Below are 18,401 nucleotides of genomic sequence, written 5' to 3' on the forward strand. Positions count from 1 at the left end.
AGTAGTCAGGTTAGAAAATAATAGAAAGGCTATTGCCTACTCTTTATTAGCAAAGTTCACAGTTTGAGTTATCTTGGGTGATTCCAGCATCACCCTGTGTTGGATGTAAAACTCATGCCTGTTCTCAGCTCTGTACATATGGAAGTTTTGATACAGAAGTACCATAGGATCATATCTTTTTTGTATTCTGCATGGCTTCATACCACTTTATCCCAACAATATAACAGAAAAGAGTTTCAGCAGCCATTTGGGAGATTTATTCTGAGTTCCTGTGTTGCCTGAACATCAATATAGGACAAGCTGGAGCTGCAGCTGCAGAGAATTCCCTTAGCAGAGTGGAGATGTCTTTTGTAAAAGATCAGATCTAGTGGGCATGAAGGGGAGTCAGGTTGAGTTCTGCCACCTGTTGGAGATTGCTAACTTGTGGTTTCCTTGGGATTGTATCTTTCTGCCCCTGTAATCTCCTGGTTTTCAGTTACTGTTAAACACAATGGAGTCAGGACAGCTTGAAAGACTTCTGACTACACTTGGGTCTTCCTCTGGTGTTTCCTCCCCACACAAAACACTTTCCTTCTTTGACACCATTTGGTGCAAAAAAGAATACATTCTGAGCACCTATCCAAAGAGTCAGTGTAGTGTTATACTCCCTACATGTTAAAAAGTCCTGCTTCTGCTATTCAGTGGCTCCTTAGCTGAGACATGTGAACATGCTTTTCCATGTTTTTCTATGGTTTTACTCTCTCCTCTCCCTTATTTCCATTGTTGTCATGTGTCATGGTTTAGCCCCAGCCGGCAAGCTAGGACCACATGCCACTCATTCAGCCCTCCCCCCACCCAGGTGGGATGGGGAAGAGAATCAGGAAACAAAAGGTACAGCTCGCAAGCTGGGATAAAAACAGTTTAACGAGAAAGCAGAGGAAGAAATAAACAACAACAATAATAACAATGAAAGAAATACAAAGCAAGAGGTGCACAATGCAATCTCTTACCACCCCAGACAACCGAGGCCCAGCCTCTTCCTGAGCAGCAACACCTTGAGCAGCAATCATAAACACTTGTCCTGTACAGCTGATCCCAGAAAGAGCAGAGACACAGACCACACTTCACACTCAAACGTGATCACACTGCACTCCCAGTTCCAGAGAACAAAGACAGCAAAAGGCAGTAGTGATTCCCTAAGTGATGAGTCCCCCCGACCTGGGCAGCGAGCCCCCTTAATATTGAATATCCCTTTGACTGGTTTGGGTCAGCTGTCCTGGTGGTGTCCCCTCCCAGGTTCCTGCGAAAATGAACTCCATCACTGCTGTACCAGCACATATTTTTCTAAGCTTATGTTCCCTCCCTTATTTACACTGTGGACATGGTGTGTTTGGGTATACAAGCACTTAAAAGTACTCATCATCTCAAGAGAAATCTAGTACAACTTCTCTCATTCGATGGTGATTTGGGAGTTGTATTAAAAAAGAGAATCTAAGCTGAGGCAAGGAGAGGTGCTAAGCAACCTGATGAGAAGTAAGCTGCCAGATTTACCACTCTTGCTGTGTCCTGGGTATATGGTAAGGTTCTGTTTAACTACCTTTTAAAATATATTCCTACCCCTCTTTGCAGGCAAATGTTTTCTGAGTGGCCAGCTTAGTCATATGAAGGAAACAAAAAGAGATCTGATGAAATATGAAACACACTCATTATCAGCAGTTTTGCTTGGTGATGGCAGTAAAATCCATGCAAATGGTTTACGTCTTTTTATACCTTCCCTGAACTGTAACACAACCTGCAATCCTCCCTTGGCTCCTGAGAAACTGCTGAAATGTAAGCTTGGAAACAGAAGTTGATTTAAATGCAGAGCAGAGCTTTACAAGGGGTGCGGGAACTTCAGATTCAACCTCACCAAACTGCATGAAAAAAAGTAGCAGCACTTTTGTTTTCCATGTTGGAAGTGTGTTTGTTTATATACTTGTTTTTGTGACCACAGGAGTTAGACAGTCACAGAAGACTGAGGAATAGCAATGGATGCCTCTCCATGGGACTGGAGAACTCCTATTGCCTATTTTGTAAAGTAATTATAAACACTGCTGGTGAGGGACACAATAGGCACTGTTTTCCTCCCAATAACACACCAGTCCTGCTGAGTACCCTGAAACTTAATGAAGAAAACTTCTGACTTGACCATAAGTCTTCAGGAAACTAGTAATCAGTCGCATCCTTCCGTAGCCATGCCTGACCACTGTGCCTGGGCTAGAAATATTTACTAAGCCTTTAAAAACAGCCTTAAGGTACAGAAAATGAATTCTGGGCCCAAAGAGCCTTGAGAAAGACAATTAAATTAAAAATGTGCTCTTTTCTCAGTTTTTATTCTCTGAGCAGTTTTCAGTTACCACTATGGGAGACCGAGGAACTCAGCATTTCCAGGATCTAACTGTAAATTAACCAAGCCATTGTTATCTTTCTTTGGTCCGACACATAAGACCTGTTGACACCAATGACCCTGCAGATGGTGGCACATTTCTGCTCCCCGACCTCTTTGCCTTTTTCTCACAGATGGATGGTAACATCGTGGTCTCCTTGCACACGGAGCTGTGGTGGAGGCATCCAGATGCGGCGAGTGACGTGTCAGCGCCTAACAGCGACAGGCAGCTCTGTCCCAATGTCAAATGAAGCTTGTACCCAGATGTCCAAGCGCCCTGTGGACACACAGAACTGTAACAGGCAGCCCTGTGTTGAGTGGGTGGCCTCTTCCTGGGGCCAGGTAAGGAACAAGCCAGCAATCCAACGACAACCTCATGCTGTGGGTTAGAAAAAGTGATAAAAATTGCAGCTTCATACAAAGATCAGATGTTAAAAAGCTTCATTCCATAAATACCAAGTGTTGAGAATTAGATTGCTTTGTTGTGGGAATCCACACTAGACTTTTGTCTTTGTCTTTCTGCAACCTATGAGATTTCCTGAAAAGACACTTGTTAATCAGTTATAACCTGGGACCAGACATTGCCATGTGCTTTCTTCCCTTTTCTCACCACTCCAGTTTGACTGAACCATATGTGGAGGTTGATGAGTCCACTATGGTCCAGACTTAGGAATAGAAACGCACAGATTTTAGGCCAAAGATCTCCAGAGTGTGATTCACACAGAGACGGATCATTCTAGGGTGAATGAGAAACAGGGTTAAAAACATAGAAGCTAATTTTGCTAGAGGTCAAAGCCAGTTATCAATACTACTTTAACATCACTTTTGGTGAAATAAGCATTTTCAAAGAGTAAAAGAAAAAGCAGTTGGAAAAAAAGCCAAAGTAGTCATATATCTAGTTGAAATGATGAGTCAGGCAAAGGTATAGAAGTGAGGAAGAAAATAATTATCCAGTCTTGACATATAGTGACCTGTCGTGAAATATTTTACCTCCTTTTCTAGTTAGTGTACAGTAAGTCAGTTTGAAAACAATGGCAAATGCTACCTCATTGTATTAGAGGTTAGAGTAATGTGACGGTTTGTTATTAATAACCACATGTATTCTGGTTTTTAGGTATTATGTATTTAGGTAATATGCACAATACATTGCACTGCATCATAGTTTTTTATGATGTTGGTAGTAAAAAGTGTCTTCAGCTACTAGGATCTATTATTCTTCACTACTTGAAAACAACTTAATTTACCTCTTGCCCATGTATTTTGGAACCCTCTCATGAAAGATGATTGAGGTATTGTATTAGATTTATGAGTAAAGCTTGGAATTATCCTTTCATAACAAAAAAGCAAATTTTCACTTGCTGTGGAATTCCAAGTAAGGACTGGATTATAGTAGCAAAAAGCCAGTTACTTCATCCTTATTTTGTAGATCATTATGGTCTATATTGTTTACCATGACATACTCAGCTGAAACAATCAAAGAGGTCTGAATTAATTTGTTAGACCTAACCGCTGTAATATTTATTCTACCTAGCTTTAAAAAAAAACAAGTTCCACATAATTCTATGCAGTTCAGTCTCTTGTCTAATTACAGTTAGGAACATATCACTGGTGCAGTGGCTCGGTAGATCAATGACCTTCTGGGTAGTATCATGGGGTATCAAGTCCCTGTTGCCCAGGTGTAATGACCAACTTTCCCAACTCACAGAGAAAATAAACAGACTAGCTACTTTACTCCCACCTCTAGAGTGAATTCCGTTTCTTCATTTAATTTTAATGGTATTTCAATCTTCACTATGTAATCCCATAGTGTTTTTAAACTAGTGAGACAGGCTCTCTGGTGATGAGGACTACTAGGCCCTGCAGATATCACAGAAGTGCTCCACGTACTCCAGAGAATGGTGCTCCCATCCACCTTGCTTAGCAAGAAGGCTGACTGGGAGCAACAGGAAACCCGTCAGTCACTGCTTCTCTCTCTCATTTATCAGGGAGGAAGACATTGCAGTGGGACAGGACAGTTACGTGAGGGGTGCATGGCAGGATGAAACAGGGCTCCTACTGATGCAGGGCATGGAGCAGGCAGAGGGATCAGTCAGCAGCCCTCTCCTGGCAAAAGTTCCTCCCTCTCACTAAGATCCCTTTCTCCAACTCTTAGTCTGTTCTTGAATATAATTTCCGGATACATAGAAAAACAAACTGTTTTCTAACAGTTGATGTAATTTTAAAAGAACACTAACACATGCTTCATGCCTATAGCTAATTATGATTTAGTTGGAGAGGATTAGAAGAGTTAAAGAGTAAGCACATGATTAATAAGCTTGAATAGACTAGGATAACCTCGGTATTGGAGCAAGTTTGCAGTTCTGCTGTTTGTTATGCTTGCTGCTTTTGTTTATTGTCCTGCAATGCTTTTAAATTATTAACTGGAGTGGAATATGTGCTTGATTCAATGCGGTTTTGGTTATTAACTGTTTGCCCATAAATTGTGATAATACAAAAAGGAATGTATTGAGATTTCTTGTATGGATCATGGGCTCTGGGCTAATGACATGAGAGCATTTTATGTGCACTAACAGATATATTTACGATTGAACTATTGAGGAGGAGAGGTAATGAATCTACAGAGCAGATATACAAATGCAGTTTTAATGTTGCTGGAGGAGAGTGAGGTATGGCAGAAGATGACTGTGCACTCAGCCTCCAAAGCCTGCAGAGCAACAGGAATTGCTCGAAAGCTCGACAGTCACTGCACGGCAGCATGGACTTTATTTCACCATCAGTCTTACAAAAGGAGAACACATCCTGCCTTTTACCTCGCTTAAGTTATTTTCCTCTGTTCACAGTGTAATGGGCCTTGCATTGGACCACGACTAGCTGTACAACACAGGCAGATATTTTGCCAGACCAAAGATGGGACTTCTGTGTCATCTGATCAATGCAGTGCCTTACCAAGGTAGGACAGAAATCTCTTACATCTGAAACCACTACACTTGCAGAGATGTTGAATGGACTAGTGACTTAACCAACAATTTTTGAGTTTCCCCTGTGTAACCAAGAGGTCATACTGTAACCCATACAGTTACATGGCACAAATCTCACCAGGCTTAAGCCCAGGCTTCACTATTTGCTCCTATGAGCCCCTGAAAAAAATACTAGTTGGCCAACAACTGGAGAGTCTTCTAGGCATGCTACATCCTGACTGAAAGGCTGTGCTACCTCTTCTTAAGCTGCCAGTCTCCTTCTCTCTTGTTTAAGCACAAGCTCTAACTGAGGAAAAAAGGGGACTCCACAGCTTTTGTTTTCCTGCAGATAAATTTGACTGTCAACATTATAAAGACATATTTAATTTACATGAAACTTACGTATGTAAATCATTCCTGATCTTGACTGAAAATGAATATAATTGGCTCTTTGGCTCCCAGTCATGTATTTTCATTGTCTGTGTGACAAACAGGTGGGAACTAAGTGTGCCTATGCATCTTTAGTTACATTGTGCTGAAGGGTAAAGGAAGGATTCAGAGAACCAGTTTTGTTTCATCCCACTGGCTGTAAAGCTATAAAAAAGATACAAAGCTCTTCTGGGTCTTATTGGTTGCCATTTCACTGATTGCATCTTTTCTGTGGACCTCTGGTTTGGCACTTCATGGAGAGGATATTTCAGCCAAATCCTCAAGTAGTTCATATGGTCATTTTGCTCCAGTGGTGCTATACCAGCGTGTGCCCACTGAAGGGTCTCTTCCTTGAATGCAGCTACAAATTGCCTTTCAGTGCACCGGAGTTAGTCCCACTTGCACCCCTTGAAGTCCTGACCCGTATGATGCTCTGAGCAAGTTACATTTGGGATATGCAAGGCTTGCTGTCCCCGGAGCTTGCATGACACCCAGAGCAGCATGCACTTGCTCCCTAGGCAGCATGGTGATGGATCACTCCTCCCTCCTTCTTGCATGCAGGCCTTTGAGCACCCAGAACTGCTGGACTGACATCTGCGGCGTGCACTGGAGGGTCAGCCTGTGGACCGTCTGCACGGCTACCTGCGGAAACTATGGCTTCCAGTCCCGGCGCGTGGACTGCGTGCATGTCCGCACCAACAAGCCCGTGATGGAGCATCACTGCTCCTGGAGGCCACGACCAGCGAACTGGCAGCGCTGCAACATCACTCCCTGTGAGAACAGTACGTGGCTGAGAGGAGAGGGGGCAGCACGGTGTTGGGGGAGGATGGGGTGGCAGAGCAGCTTCTCAGAAATGCAGCACTGGACCTTGCAAGTGAGCATCCTGGGGAACCTCCAGCCAGAACATGTGCAAATTGTGGTGTCCAAAACTCAGCACTCCAGGGGCAGCGGTGCCCATGACTTGTTGGTGGTAGTGGTAGCGCCACAGTTGTATCCCCTTGCTAATAGCATGTGAAATGGCTGATGCAGTCTTAATTTCTGTTAATGGTACAGACAGAAAGTAAAACACAAATCACAGACTGCTGCCTATAGTTAAAATACAGTAAGTCTAAATCCAGTGGGTAGGTTGATGATAGGAGTTCCTGCAGTGGAGGCTGCTTACTTTCAGGTGAAGAGCAACTAGTTGGGCCTGACAAAGGACTAGAAAAGCACAAATGTTGTTTTAAAAATTAAAAAAATAAAAATAAAAACACACGCCAAAACCAGCCACCTGATTATGTTGCCTCTCTGAAAATAATGCCCCACCATGGCAATGTCCACTTCGGAAACACCAGCTGATCAGGCAGCACAAGTTTAAATCACTGTATTTTCATCTCCCACTTCTCGTGCTGATTTTGGTGGTCAGTTCCCACCCTCTAGCGTACAAGACAGTTGCTGTGCAATCATCACAGAAGCAGCAGCAGAACATGCCTGTGCTTGCCTACAGCCGTGCCACCTGTGACACTCTAAGTAGAGGCAAAGAGGACTCTACAGGTTTGACCCCATGAGCTGAGTTTGGGGTGCCCTAATGGAAGTGGAAGGGCTGAGGGTGCACACAGGTACAATGCAAGACCTTTTGTCACTTCAGCCTCTTCCTGCTGTATAGAAATATCCTGCCTCTAGACAATAGTGGAGTTATTTGGCACAGACATTACTGCAGAGGGCTGTACAACTCCTCTGTGATGATCCCCTTTCCAGCCTTAGCATGGGAAGTGGGAGTTCCTCAGACAACAACATAGCCAAGATCTTGCAGGGATACTGGACAGTTTTCTAATCTGGCACTCAAAACCAGGAGGCTGCAGGCCTTTAAAACTGTCCAAATGTTACTAGGACTTAAGTTTCAAGGGAGTTCAAAAAGTGGCCTAACATCTTCACCCTGAGATGTGTTCTGCAACACACATGTGAAAAGCACAACACAACACGCAGTCAGCTGGGGTGGTGCTCCCACATGCTCTCTCTTCAAATGCAAAAGGTTGGCCCAAGTGCCTTTGAACTACTCTGTTTAAAATAAGTTTTCGGGTTTATTTACTATTTCATCTTTGGTTTAACAACTGTTATGAAACTCCTAGAGCCTCCCTAAAATAAAGGTAGATGACAAAGTGACAGAGTGCTGGAGCAGCCTCAGAAACGCTATCCCCAGACTCTGAAAGCAAAAGCTGGTTACCACTTTCTCCGTTGAGCCTTGGCTGCCTGAAGTCCCTGCTCAGTCTCTGCAGCAGATCAAGCTCATGCTCACAGTGAGAATTCCCAACACAAATCTGTCTTGGTCCCCCTCTTGGCCACCCCAGGAAATGTTCTAAGGTAAGAAATCCTTTCATTGGTTCATCACCATGTCTCCTTTTGTTTTCCCTTTCGCAGTGGAGTGCAGAGACACCACAAGATACTGCGAGAAAGTCAAGCAGCTCAAACTCTGCCAGCTCACCCAGTTCAAGTCACGCTGCTGTGGAACTTGTGGAAAAGCTTGAAGACAAAAGCAAAGGAAATGGAGGAACAAGGGGATCTCAGCCTTTGCCACACTGAGGCGAGGACTTTGCAGAAAATATAAATGGAATGGAATTTTTTTTCATTTTATTTATTTATTTTCCTTGTGGGGGTGGGTGGAGGAAAAAAAAAAAAAGAAACACCTTTTACCAAATCATTGTTTTAAAGGGACTTGACAAGTTTTCCCTCTATGAATCTGGGAGACAGAATGCAGCAAAACACGGTCATGAGGGATGAGGGTAGACCTCAAAATGTCACTGAGCCCCGTGCAACCAGAAGTGGGCCTGTGAGGAGTGGAGCTGCCCCATAAACCATGTACGTGGTGTGGGGATACACCAGCAGATAGGGAAGTGGATCAGAGTAAAAACCTAGCATCACATTGGACCACCACAATATGAAACAAATAATCAGACAGCTTGGAAGGTCACAGGACACTAGAGACAAAAAAAAAAAGCAACTAAACTAAACATTCTGCTCTGCAGTATGAAGATACTCCATCTATTTTACACTGCTTAGAGAATACAAACATATGATTTCTTTTTATAAACCTGTTTTTTACATGCAATATTGGATTATTTTTTTCCTTCGTAAACCCCTCTCTCTTTCTCACAGCAGGCCTTCAAATTATTTCAGTGAGAGATCCTCGCGATCTTTGAGGATCTGGTGTCTGGGGAAGTTGAACAATGGTGTGTAATGTAAGTGAACCTAACACATACCTGGAAGTGTTCCCAGGTTATGATTGTGAGTAAGGATTGGGGATAGGAGGGTTGCCTTCATCACAGAGGCAAGGCGATCATGTTAATTATTATCCAGAAGAAGGAGAGAAAGTATGATCTGCTATTGACAGACTGTAGTACAAACCTGCAAGCACTGTCCTGTAGAGAGCACAGACAGGAAAGATAGCGATAGTCTGTGGTAACAGGAACTACTTCATATACTGCATCCTATTAACGCTTACTTGGAATAGAGAGGAGTACTACTTCGCAGGGTTCAGGTGCTTTCAGACCTGGGATTTTTGCAAAGGAGCTTGAGAAAGTGGGTTTTCCTATCCTGCTAATGTGAAATTTTTTTCTCCTGGCAAACAAGCCTTACGGACAAGTAGTAGAAAAGAAATGTATTCTGATTTCTTGTGGCTATTCCTACTCAGTGTAAACAGAATGGATTCAGCATCCACCTCAGAGGACTAATGCCAATAATTTTAACAAACTCACCTCTCTCCATCTGCCTCCCACAACAAAGCAGGTGCTATAAAGCAGCACATTTTTAAGCCCATGCATAACACCCTGAAGATACTGTCTGAAAAGTAAGGGTTAAACACCACACCCACAACATGACTTTGCAAGCTGTCTGTGAGTCTTTCCTCCTGGGAAGATGCAGTGGTTATTCAGCCAGTGAAGTGCTTCATCCTTTTAGTTCCTGAGCACTCTCTGCTCTACTCAGACAATGGCCCTAAAATTAAGAGGGAATCTGCAAAGTAGAGTATTTGAGCGTCATGAAACTTTAAACGAGAGCTACCTGGATCTGAGGCTTTGGTTCAAGACCATCTCTAAATTAAAGGATTGTCTGTGCCTCTCCCATCACCCCCCACTGGGAGTGCCTTGTGGTACTTAATGAAATGCTGTTCAAATACTGCTGTGTTACAGCTTCCATGATGTGTGGATTTTTCAGCAAAACTGGGAGTCCACTTTTGAGGTCGGTGCCAGGTTCATGACATTAAACTGTCTTGTGTTACTTCAAAACACATCTGGCAGTGGACATTCCTACTACAAATGGGTCTTCAAGAAATAGTGTTCCTAAGCATCAGTGTAACTTTTTATTTAAAAAAAAGAAGATTGTCTTTCTATGTATGTAAATGTATATCTTTTCTGTATATTTATTAGGATTTCTTGTATAAAAAGTGCAATATTAATAATTGTACATTATTTTGTCCAGATAAAACTATTTTGGGTTTTTTAAAAATCTCCCCAGAATTTTGTTCCTCTAAAAGCAACGATAATAGTGTATTTCTCTTAATTTTAATAGCACTTGCATTTAATTGGGGATCTGCTTCACTGTGCACAGAATGCTTTGTAAACTATGACACGAGGGAGGGATGACGTTCTTAACTTGTGAAATGATAGTTATGCATGGAATGAAGGACAATTAATAACGAAAATAATAATAATAACGATGATGATGATGACAATGTGGTGGATATTTCTAGTACAGTAGTTAACAAAAAGCAGTACGGGGAAGTATTTTCATTTGTTTAATAACAAAACATATTCAGATGATCACATGTTGAATGGTAGCTGTGTAACTGTGCTTAGGATAAACACAAAGTATCAGATCTGGAGGGTCCACTGTCTTGTCTCTGCACAGTGTAGATTTAATTTCACAGGTCTATCCTCTGAATTGTGACTTGGCAGCATCTCAATAAGATAAAGATTGCTGGATATTTTATGAAAGGATGCATTCCTTCTCTAAAAAGAAAACAAAACAACAAACTTGTATTTATATAACTTTTTGTACAGGTAATGCAGATTACTTATTTAACTACTGCTGTCTGATGTGTTGTTTATTAATCTTAAAAACAAAATCCAAACAAAATAGAGAAGCTTTTGAAGTGCCCTGTCCTTATTCTGTATTATGCTAGCAGCACAGAGCTCTTACACAAAGTACACATCATCTACCTACCCTGGGGAAAGAGTATGCAGTAACTTGTTTTTAAAAGTCTTCAGCCATTAAGATTCTGCAGCCTGACTTGGAGGTTTATTTTAATTCTTCATTTGCCTTGCTTTATTCTTCTTTTGCTGATGTCTTGCCTCTGTTGCTCTTGCATAACTATAAAGCCATCACTTCTGGTCCTAGGATCATGCAAATCAGTAAAAGTATACTCCTCTTTTTCTATGCAGCAATGCCTAAAGACATCTTGTAACTCTCCTCAGCAACCTATGGCACAAAGCAACCCCTGTTAATTCAGTCTTTCCTTACAGGTCACTGCTGCCTTTGGTAGTGGAGCTTGCAACTCCTTGAAGCATCAAGTGTATACATAGAAGGAATCCTGGTAATGGTCAGAATTACGGAGGGGAGAGGAAAGAAGAAAAAAAAAATGAAACAAAAGCATTTTATCTTAACAAAGACCAAGTTTTGAAAACTAAGCTGGTTCTGCTGTTGCCCTTTTCAAACAAATGATACAATGTCTCTTTTAAAAGGGAACAGTGATTTTGCTCTGATTTACTGACAGTTTCCCTAGTATGATGTTCCTGCATATGCTTTCTAGACATTTACAATGCAGGTAAATAACACCTCACATATACATAAACACACACAGAGATGCAAGCCAAAGACCAGAACTAAGACTTCCAAACAACAGTACAGAAGGCAATGGGAATTCGGTCATTCATTTTGAGTAAAACAACTAAGGAAGCTGGTGTTGATGTAAAACAAACAGCAGGCCAGCTTACGCTCTCAAGAGAATAATTATGCTTTTTTTATGCATATGGCTCTAGTTACCAGTCAAGTCAAAAAGGCTTCAAAACCTTCAAAGCAAGCTTTCAGTTTTGTTCTCCATTCTAATTTTCCTCAAGGAAGAAAAACAGTTCTGCAACAAGCAGAAAAATCCAGTGCTGAAAGGTTCCCCATGGGAGACCTACTCCTGCCTCCTGTTACGTGGCAAGGCAAGCACAGCTAAACCACTCCAGGCATGTATGTCTGCATACATGCTCTTATAACCATAGAAGCCACAGGCAGAGTTTTCCGAAGTAACCGTCAGCTGGAATTTTTTTTCCTACTATCTGGCCACAGTCATGATCTTCTTTTCAAATGACCCTGTCAAACAAAAAGCTAATGATGACCTTACTATCTAATTAGTACACTGATACATAAATAAATCTGAGTTTTCTATATCAGCGTAAACTGACAGCTCTAGTTGTAGAAAAAGGCAAACCAAAAGCTTACTGTAAAAGTCCACATAAGGTCTTAACAGCAGCTGTCAGAGTCACTGATCATTTCACCTAGGAATTGAATGAATTAACTTCATTCATTTGATTATCTAATTTTTAACACAGAAGCTTTCAAACAGTTATGTATGTCAGATTTTCTCACAGACTGTTAGTGTATACAGATGGGAAGCTCAGAATTGTTAATACCAACTATGGCTCTGCATATTAGCTGCAGACCATGGTTTGGGAATCACCGATTTAAACATTCCCTTCATCCTCTTGCTTAAAGGCATATGTATATTTATCAGTAGTGATGTATGTTATCAGTCACACTCAGCTTTTGTTTGTGGAAACTAAACCAAAGAACACGTAAAATACTTTAGTTTGCACGATACTGAGGGGACAATCACACATCCTTTTTCCACTGGTCTTACACGTTTCTCACACTAAAAGCATATTGGGTAATCATCATTTTCACCTACACTGCTTTTCATCATCTCCATCCATCTTGTCTCCAGTCAATCAGAATCAAATCTAAAATGTAGTCATATACATAGTAATTTAAATAAAATTTTGATGTAAAGTTCTCACTAATGCATTTCAGTAATATGCAACCCAGATGTTATTTATCCAGATTTATAAGGGGGAAAGCCACATCACAGCATCGCCTCTTCTGAGGAGATAAGTATATTATAATACGTATTTCTAGCCTCCTCTGCCTTTCCCTCCTTTTCACTAAGATAGAATTTACTTGGTCCCATTTTCAACTTCACATGTGAAGACATGAACACAACAATAGAGGTTTTTTTCTGCATCTGTCTCTCTGAGAAGCAAATATGGTGCTGAGCCTCATCTTTCCTTCAGTGATCACCAATGAAGACTGAAACTAGCAAGTCCATGAAATCACAGACTCCAGTCCTTTTTTGCCAGAATGATTACAAAACCTGAAACAGCCTCTACTGAGCCATCAAATGCATTTTGGGTGGCTGAGGCAGCAGGGCCAAGAGTACACAAGTGCCTTAGGATTAGAGAAGTATCACAGCAGTGTTTATCTGGAAGAGTTTTTTCAAGTGAAAAAATAAACATCCTGAAGTAGCTCATGAAATATATTTAAAACAGGATCTTCACTGATTTGGGTTTGTATACTAGCTCATACTCATATATGGAAGGCTGTATGAAGGGAGATTCAAGGTTAGCACAGAAAAAAATGATATCTGACCAATTAAAAAAAAAAACAACCGACCAAAAAAAAAATTTTTAAAAAACCCCTACGATGAAAAAAATCATTTTATAAGAACTAGAGTAACTGAGGGCAAGGCATACACCCTGTCACCAACATAGAAAGTAGCTGACAGCATAAAGTAATAAATGAAAGTATGAAAGTTGAAATCTTTGCTGCAAATATCAACAACTAGGAGCACATTCAAATGCAATTTATCCTTACGAGAATCTTGTACGTGCTTTTTTTTTTTTTTTTTTTTGCTTTTAATGCAGGAAGACCACTGGACATGCTTTGCCCTTCACACTGGTGCTTGCCTTTGACACTGTGTCTGATCAGCACACATGTTGGGAGATCTGTACATGCCTACTTCACACAGAAGAGGGATTGTTGTCAGAGGATGCAGGGAGGCAGCTAGGAAAGCTAAGGCCTCCTTAGAATTAAACCTGGCGAGAGGGGTCGAGGACAACAGGAAGAGCTTCTTCAAATACGTGGCAGATAAAACTAACACCAGAGGCAATGTAGGCCCACTGATGAGTGGGGTAGGTGCCCTGGTGACAGAAGATACAGAGAAGGCAGAGTTACTGAATGCCTTCTTCGTCTCTGTCTCCACTGCCGGAGGCTGTCCTGAGGAGCCCCGTACCCCTGAGGCCCCAGAGGAAGGCAGGGCAATGGAGGAGTCTGCCTCAGTTGATGAGGACTGGGTTAGGGAGCAATTAAGCAATCTGGACATCCATAAATCCATGGGTCCAAATGGGATGCACCCGCGGGTGCTGAGGGAGCTGGCTGAAGTCATTGCTGGACCGCTCTCCATCATCTTTGCCAAGTCTTGGGAAATGGGAGAGGTGCCCAAGGACTGGAGGAAAGCAAATGTCTCTCTGGTCTTCAAAAAGGGCCAGAAGGAGGACCCGGGTAACTATAGACCTGTCAGCCTCACCTCCATCCCTGGGAAAGTGATGGAACACCTTATCCTTGGTGCCACCTCAAGGCATATCAAGGATAAGAGGGTCATTAGGGGCAGTCAACATGGCTTCACCAAGGGGAAGTCGTGCTTGACCAACCTCATAGCCTTTTATGAAGACATAACGAGGTGGATAGATGATGGCAGAGCGGTGGATGTGGTCTACCTTGGCTTCAGTAAAGCATTTGACACAGTCTCCCACAGCATCCTCACCACTAAACTGAGGAAGTGGATGATCGGGTAGTGAGGTGGACCGCGAACTGGCTGAAGGAGAGAAGCCAGAGAGTCGTGGTCAATGGGACAGAGTCTGTTTGGAGGCCTGTATCTAGTGGAGTGCCTCAGGGGTCGGTACTGGGACCAGTACTATTCAATATATTCATCAACAGCTTGGATGAGGGAATTGAGTGTACTATCAGTAAGTTTGCTGATGACACCAAGCTGGGAGGAGTGGCTGACACGCCAGAAGGCTGTGCTGCCATCCAGCGAGATCTGGACAGGCTGGAGAGTTGGGCAGGGAAAAATTTAATGAAATATAACAAGGGGAAATGTAGAGTCTTGCATCTGGGCAGGAACAAGCCCAGGTTCCAGTACAGGTTGGGGAATGACCTATTAGAGAGCAGTGTAGGGGAAAGGGACCTGGGGGTCCTGGTGGACAGCAGGATGACCATGAGCCAGCACTGTGCCCTTGTGGCCAAGAAGGCCAATGGCATCCTGGGGTGGATTAGAAGGGGGGTGGTTAGTAGGTCGAGAGAGGTTCTCCTTCCCCTCTACTCTGCCCTGGTGAGACCTCATCTGGAATATTGTGTCCAGTTCTGGGCCCCTCAGTTCAAGAAGGACAGGGAACTGCTGGAGAGAGTCCAGCGCAGGGCCACAAAGATGATGAAGGGAGTGGAGCATCTCCCGTATGAGGAAAGGCTGAGGGAGCTGGGGCTCTTTAGCTTGGAGAAGAGGAGACTGAGGGGTGACCTCATTAATGTTTATAAATATGTAAAGGGTGAGTGTCAGGAGGATGGAGCCAGGCTCTTCTCGGTGACAACAAACGGTAAGACAAGGGATAATGGGTTCAAACTGGAACACAAGAGGTTCCACTTAAATTTGAGAAGAAACTTCTTCACAGTGAGGGTGGCAGAGCACTGGAACAGGCTGCCCAGGGAGGTTGTGGAGTCTCCTTCTCTGGAGACATTCAAAACCCGCCTGGACACCTTCCTGTGTAACCTCACCTAGGTGTTCCTGCCCTGGCAGGGGGATTGGAGTAGATGATCTTTCGAGGTCCCTTCCAATCCCTAACATTCTGTGATTCTGTGATTGCATGGGAGTGTCTGTAATGCCCCTCTCTGGGTCTGTGTCAATCCGGACCATGTGCAGGTTACACTGCCTCAGGCTGCTTTGAGTTGCACATGGTTTTAAGTGTGACAGGTGGGAAGGAGCGATGCAGCACTGTGTCACCCATCACACACCCATTTCTCCTTGGCATCTCACTGTGTCGGCGACAAGAACTCTGAGTCTCTCCTCCCCAGCTCACTTGCTTACCTAGCTCCAAAGAGCTCTGTAGGTCTTTGACAGCTGATTTAATTACTAAATTTAATTGCTAAACATTGATCCTTTTCAGGGAGAGACTCCATCCTACAATGCTCCTTCCACACTCCCTTCAAAAAGACTGGCTCTGTCAGCAAGACAAATGGCTTTGGTGGAAGATGGGCACCATGTTTCTAAAGGCCAGATTCCTCGGCACAGCCTGTGGGTGAAGCTACTGCAGCAGCATCTCTAAGCTCACACAACAAAAGCAACCCTGGTACAACAAAATCCTCATCCTTCACCAGAGGCAGCATTCTTGTCTCACAGGGCACCTTCACGCTTGCCCAGAGACACAAATTTCCCCAACAACAGTTGAAAGACCAGGCATTTGGCAAAGTCCCTGAGGCTGTAGGAGGGTTGCAGCGCAGCAGGCAGGGCTCCATGGGCTGAGGCACCAGCTGAGCAGGGCCGGGGCAGGAGGCTCCTCTCTGCAGGCACAGCAAGTGCTCTGCAACCAGCGAGGAGCAGGGAAGCAACTCAGCTGGCTTGAGCAAGGGATATAGTTTATGAGACTCTGATAACCAGGGCTTGTATGCCAAAACAATGAGTAAACCAGTATGCTGCATGTTCAGCTTGCCATTCTCTCATCTTCCTGGTAACACGCTGTTTACCTCTTAGGGAATAAAAGAGAAAAACAGGAGTGTTACCTAAGCCTTTAAGCCCTTTGCAAAGAAAAGATTTATTTTTGTGTAGATATAAATATGAGGTTTTTATGTGGCGGAAAGGGACACCAAAGGGTAGAACTCCGTCTTCATATAAATACAGTTTGCTTAAGCAGCAGCAGGATGTGAATGATTGCATAGTAAGCATATAGTTATCCACACATGCTTAGGATGACATGGGCACAGGAAACCACTCCCTACTACTGCCCTCTTTAATACTATAAAGTAGTCTGCAGCTTCTAGGTCTCACATGAGGTTTGCGCCTACTTCATTTACAAACTCCCTAGGGCTGGTGGCAAGGCACAATAATAAAATGTGAACCAGAAAGATCACACCAGACAGGCCATGAACAGCTTGCTCTCTAAGTGAGGACACAGGACAGGTTTTTTTTCTCTTAAGGAAGTGCTTAATGGCTGGGCTGAGCAGTAATTTGTTTGGGGCTACATGGAGACTTCCCCTAACCCTTTTCAACATGCTGCTTTTTTAAAAAAAAAAAAAAAAAAGGCATAAATTCTTGGTTTAAACAAGTACCCCATGAGGTTAGTGGATGCTTGTTAAAACACTTCACCTACTGAAACACTGATGGAGTCAGATTTCAACTAATAGCATACAACCTAGCAATTTTATTACCAAAAAAAAAAAAAAAAAAAGAAAGAAAAATCTCACTGTTAACCCACTACGTACAAATCACAGCAAATCAAACCCAGCTGTGCAGAGAGGATCCCACAGGCACTTTCTTTTTTTAGCAGAGAACAAAGCAGAGCAGGGGCCTGCTTGCGCAGCAAAGCAGCACCCTCAGGCCCATGCGATGGCACTTGCTAGCACTGCACGAGCCCTCTTGCCTGTCTGGGGACAAGTCACTGCATCAGCCAGCACAGTGCTAGTGAACTGGTGCAAACAGAGAATATAGAGCCAAACACAACCATTGCCTCTTTAAGAGCTACCTTATTCATTCCCTGATGGATGTGGCCTAAAACATCTGTGGGACGGAGGTGTAGCCAGAAGGGGAAGTGAAAGTCAAGTTGCCCTGCAGCAGTATTTCCACACAAAAGCAAGAAGAGAGGCATGAACCATCAAACTACCGCTCCCAATGTGGGAAAGAGGCAGAGAAAGACACTAGCACAGTAGAGGGAAAAGAGGTTTGTGACAGGATCAGCCAAAAGCAAAGTCTGCTCAGAAAATTCGTTATGGAAATTTCCCATCCCAGTGAACTGAGACTACAGTTCTCTCTCTGCCCAAAAGTTGTTTTCCAACTGAGATGACATGGGTCCCTCAGGGAGATCCTATCCATGCATCAGCAAAGTCCTTTCTTTGTCTTGCAAAGAAAGGGTTTGCTCTTTCATACTTTAAGTTCATACTTTAAGTTTCATACTTTAAGTTTCATACTTTAAGTTCAGCTGCCTACTGTCTCCGGAGTACCACACCCAGGATCAATACTGCTTTCCTCTGTGATATGAATGTCCCCAGTCCTTTCTGAAGCACACCACTTATCTTTCAACACCTTCTTGATAGCTCTGAAACACGTGAGGTGCTGACAATTTGATCTCTCTAGCAGTCTATAGCATTGGGTGAAGCCCTTTTTAGAGTTTGAAGTGGTAAACTTTTCACAAATTTGCTGCCTATTTGTATTTCGGGACCATAAGTATGTAACTTACTGATTTTTCTTGACCTCTCACCTATTGCGAACTTCAAATCTTCTCCAGGTGGAATTACTGTCTGCTGCACAAATGAGACACTGGGGTTTGCAGTCC

General features: G+C 43.1%; 1 protein-coding gene across 3 annotated transcripts in view; it reads left to right on the forward strand.

Annotated features, from left to right (window-relative positions):
* The window catches only part of ADAMTSL1 (ADAMTS like 1), a 444,801-nt gene extending 434,597 nt beyond the window's left edge, over positions 1-10,204 (forward strand). For all 3 annotated transcript variants that reach the window (XM_065655435.1, XM_065655436.1, XM_065655437.1), the window contains 4 exons: positions 2,539-2,746; positions 5,245-5,354; positions 6,352-6,572; positions 8,188-10,204. In XM_065655435.1, coding sequence (XP_065511507.1) covers positions 2,539-2,746; positions 5,245-5,354; positions 6,352-6,572; positions 8,188-8,294 — 646 coding nt within the window. In that variant the 3' untranslated portion in view covers positions 8,295-10,204. The remainder of the gene's footprint in view (positions 1-2,538; positions 2,747-5,244; positions 5,355-6,351; positions 6,573-8,187) is intronic.
* Positions 10,205-18,401: the final 8,197 nt, after the last annotated feature.

This window comes from Caloenas nicobarica, chromosome Z (genome assembly GCF_036013445.1).
Source record: "Caloenas nicobarica isolate bCalNic1 chromosome Z, bCalNic1.hap1, whole genome shotgun sequence".
Taxonomy (NCBI): domain Eukaryota; kingdom Metazoa; phylum Chordata; class Aves; order Columbiformes; family Columbidae; genus Caloenas; species Caloenas nicobarica.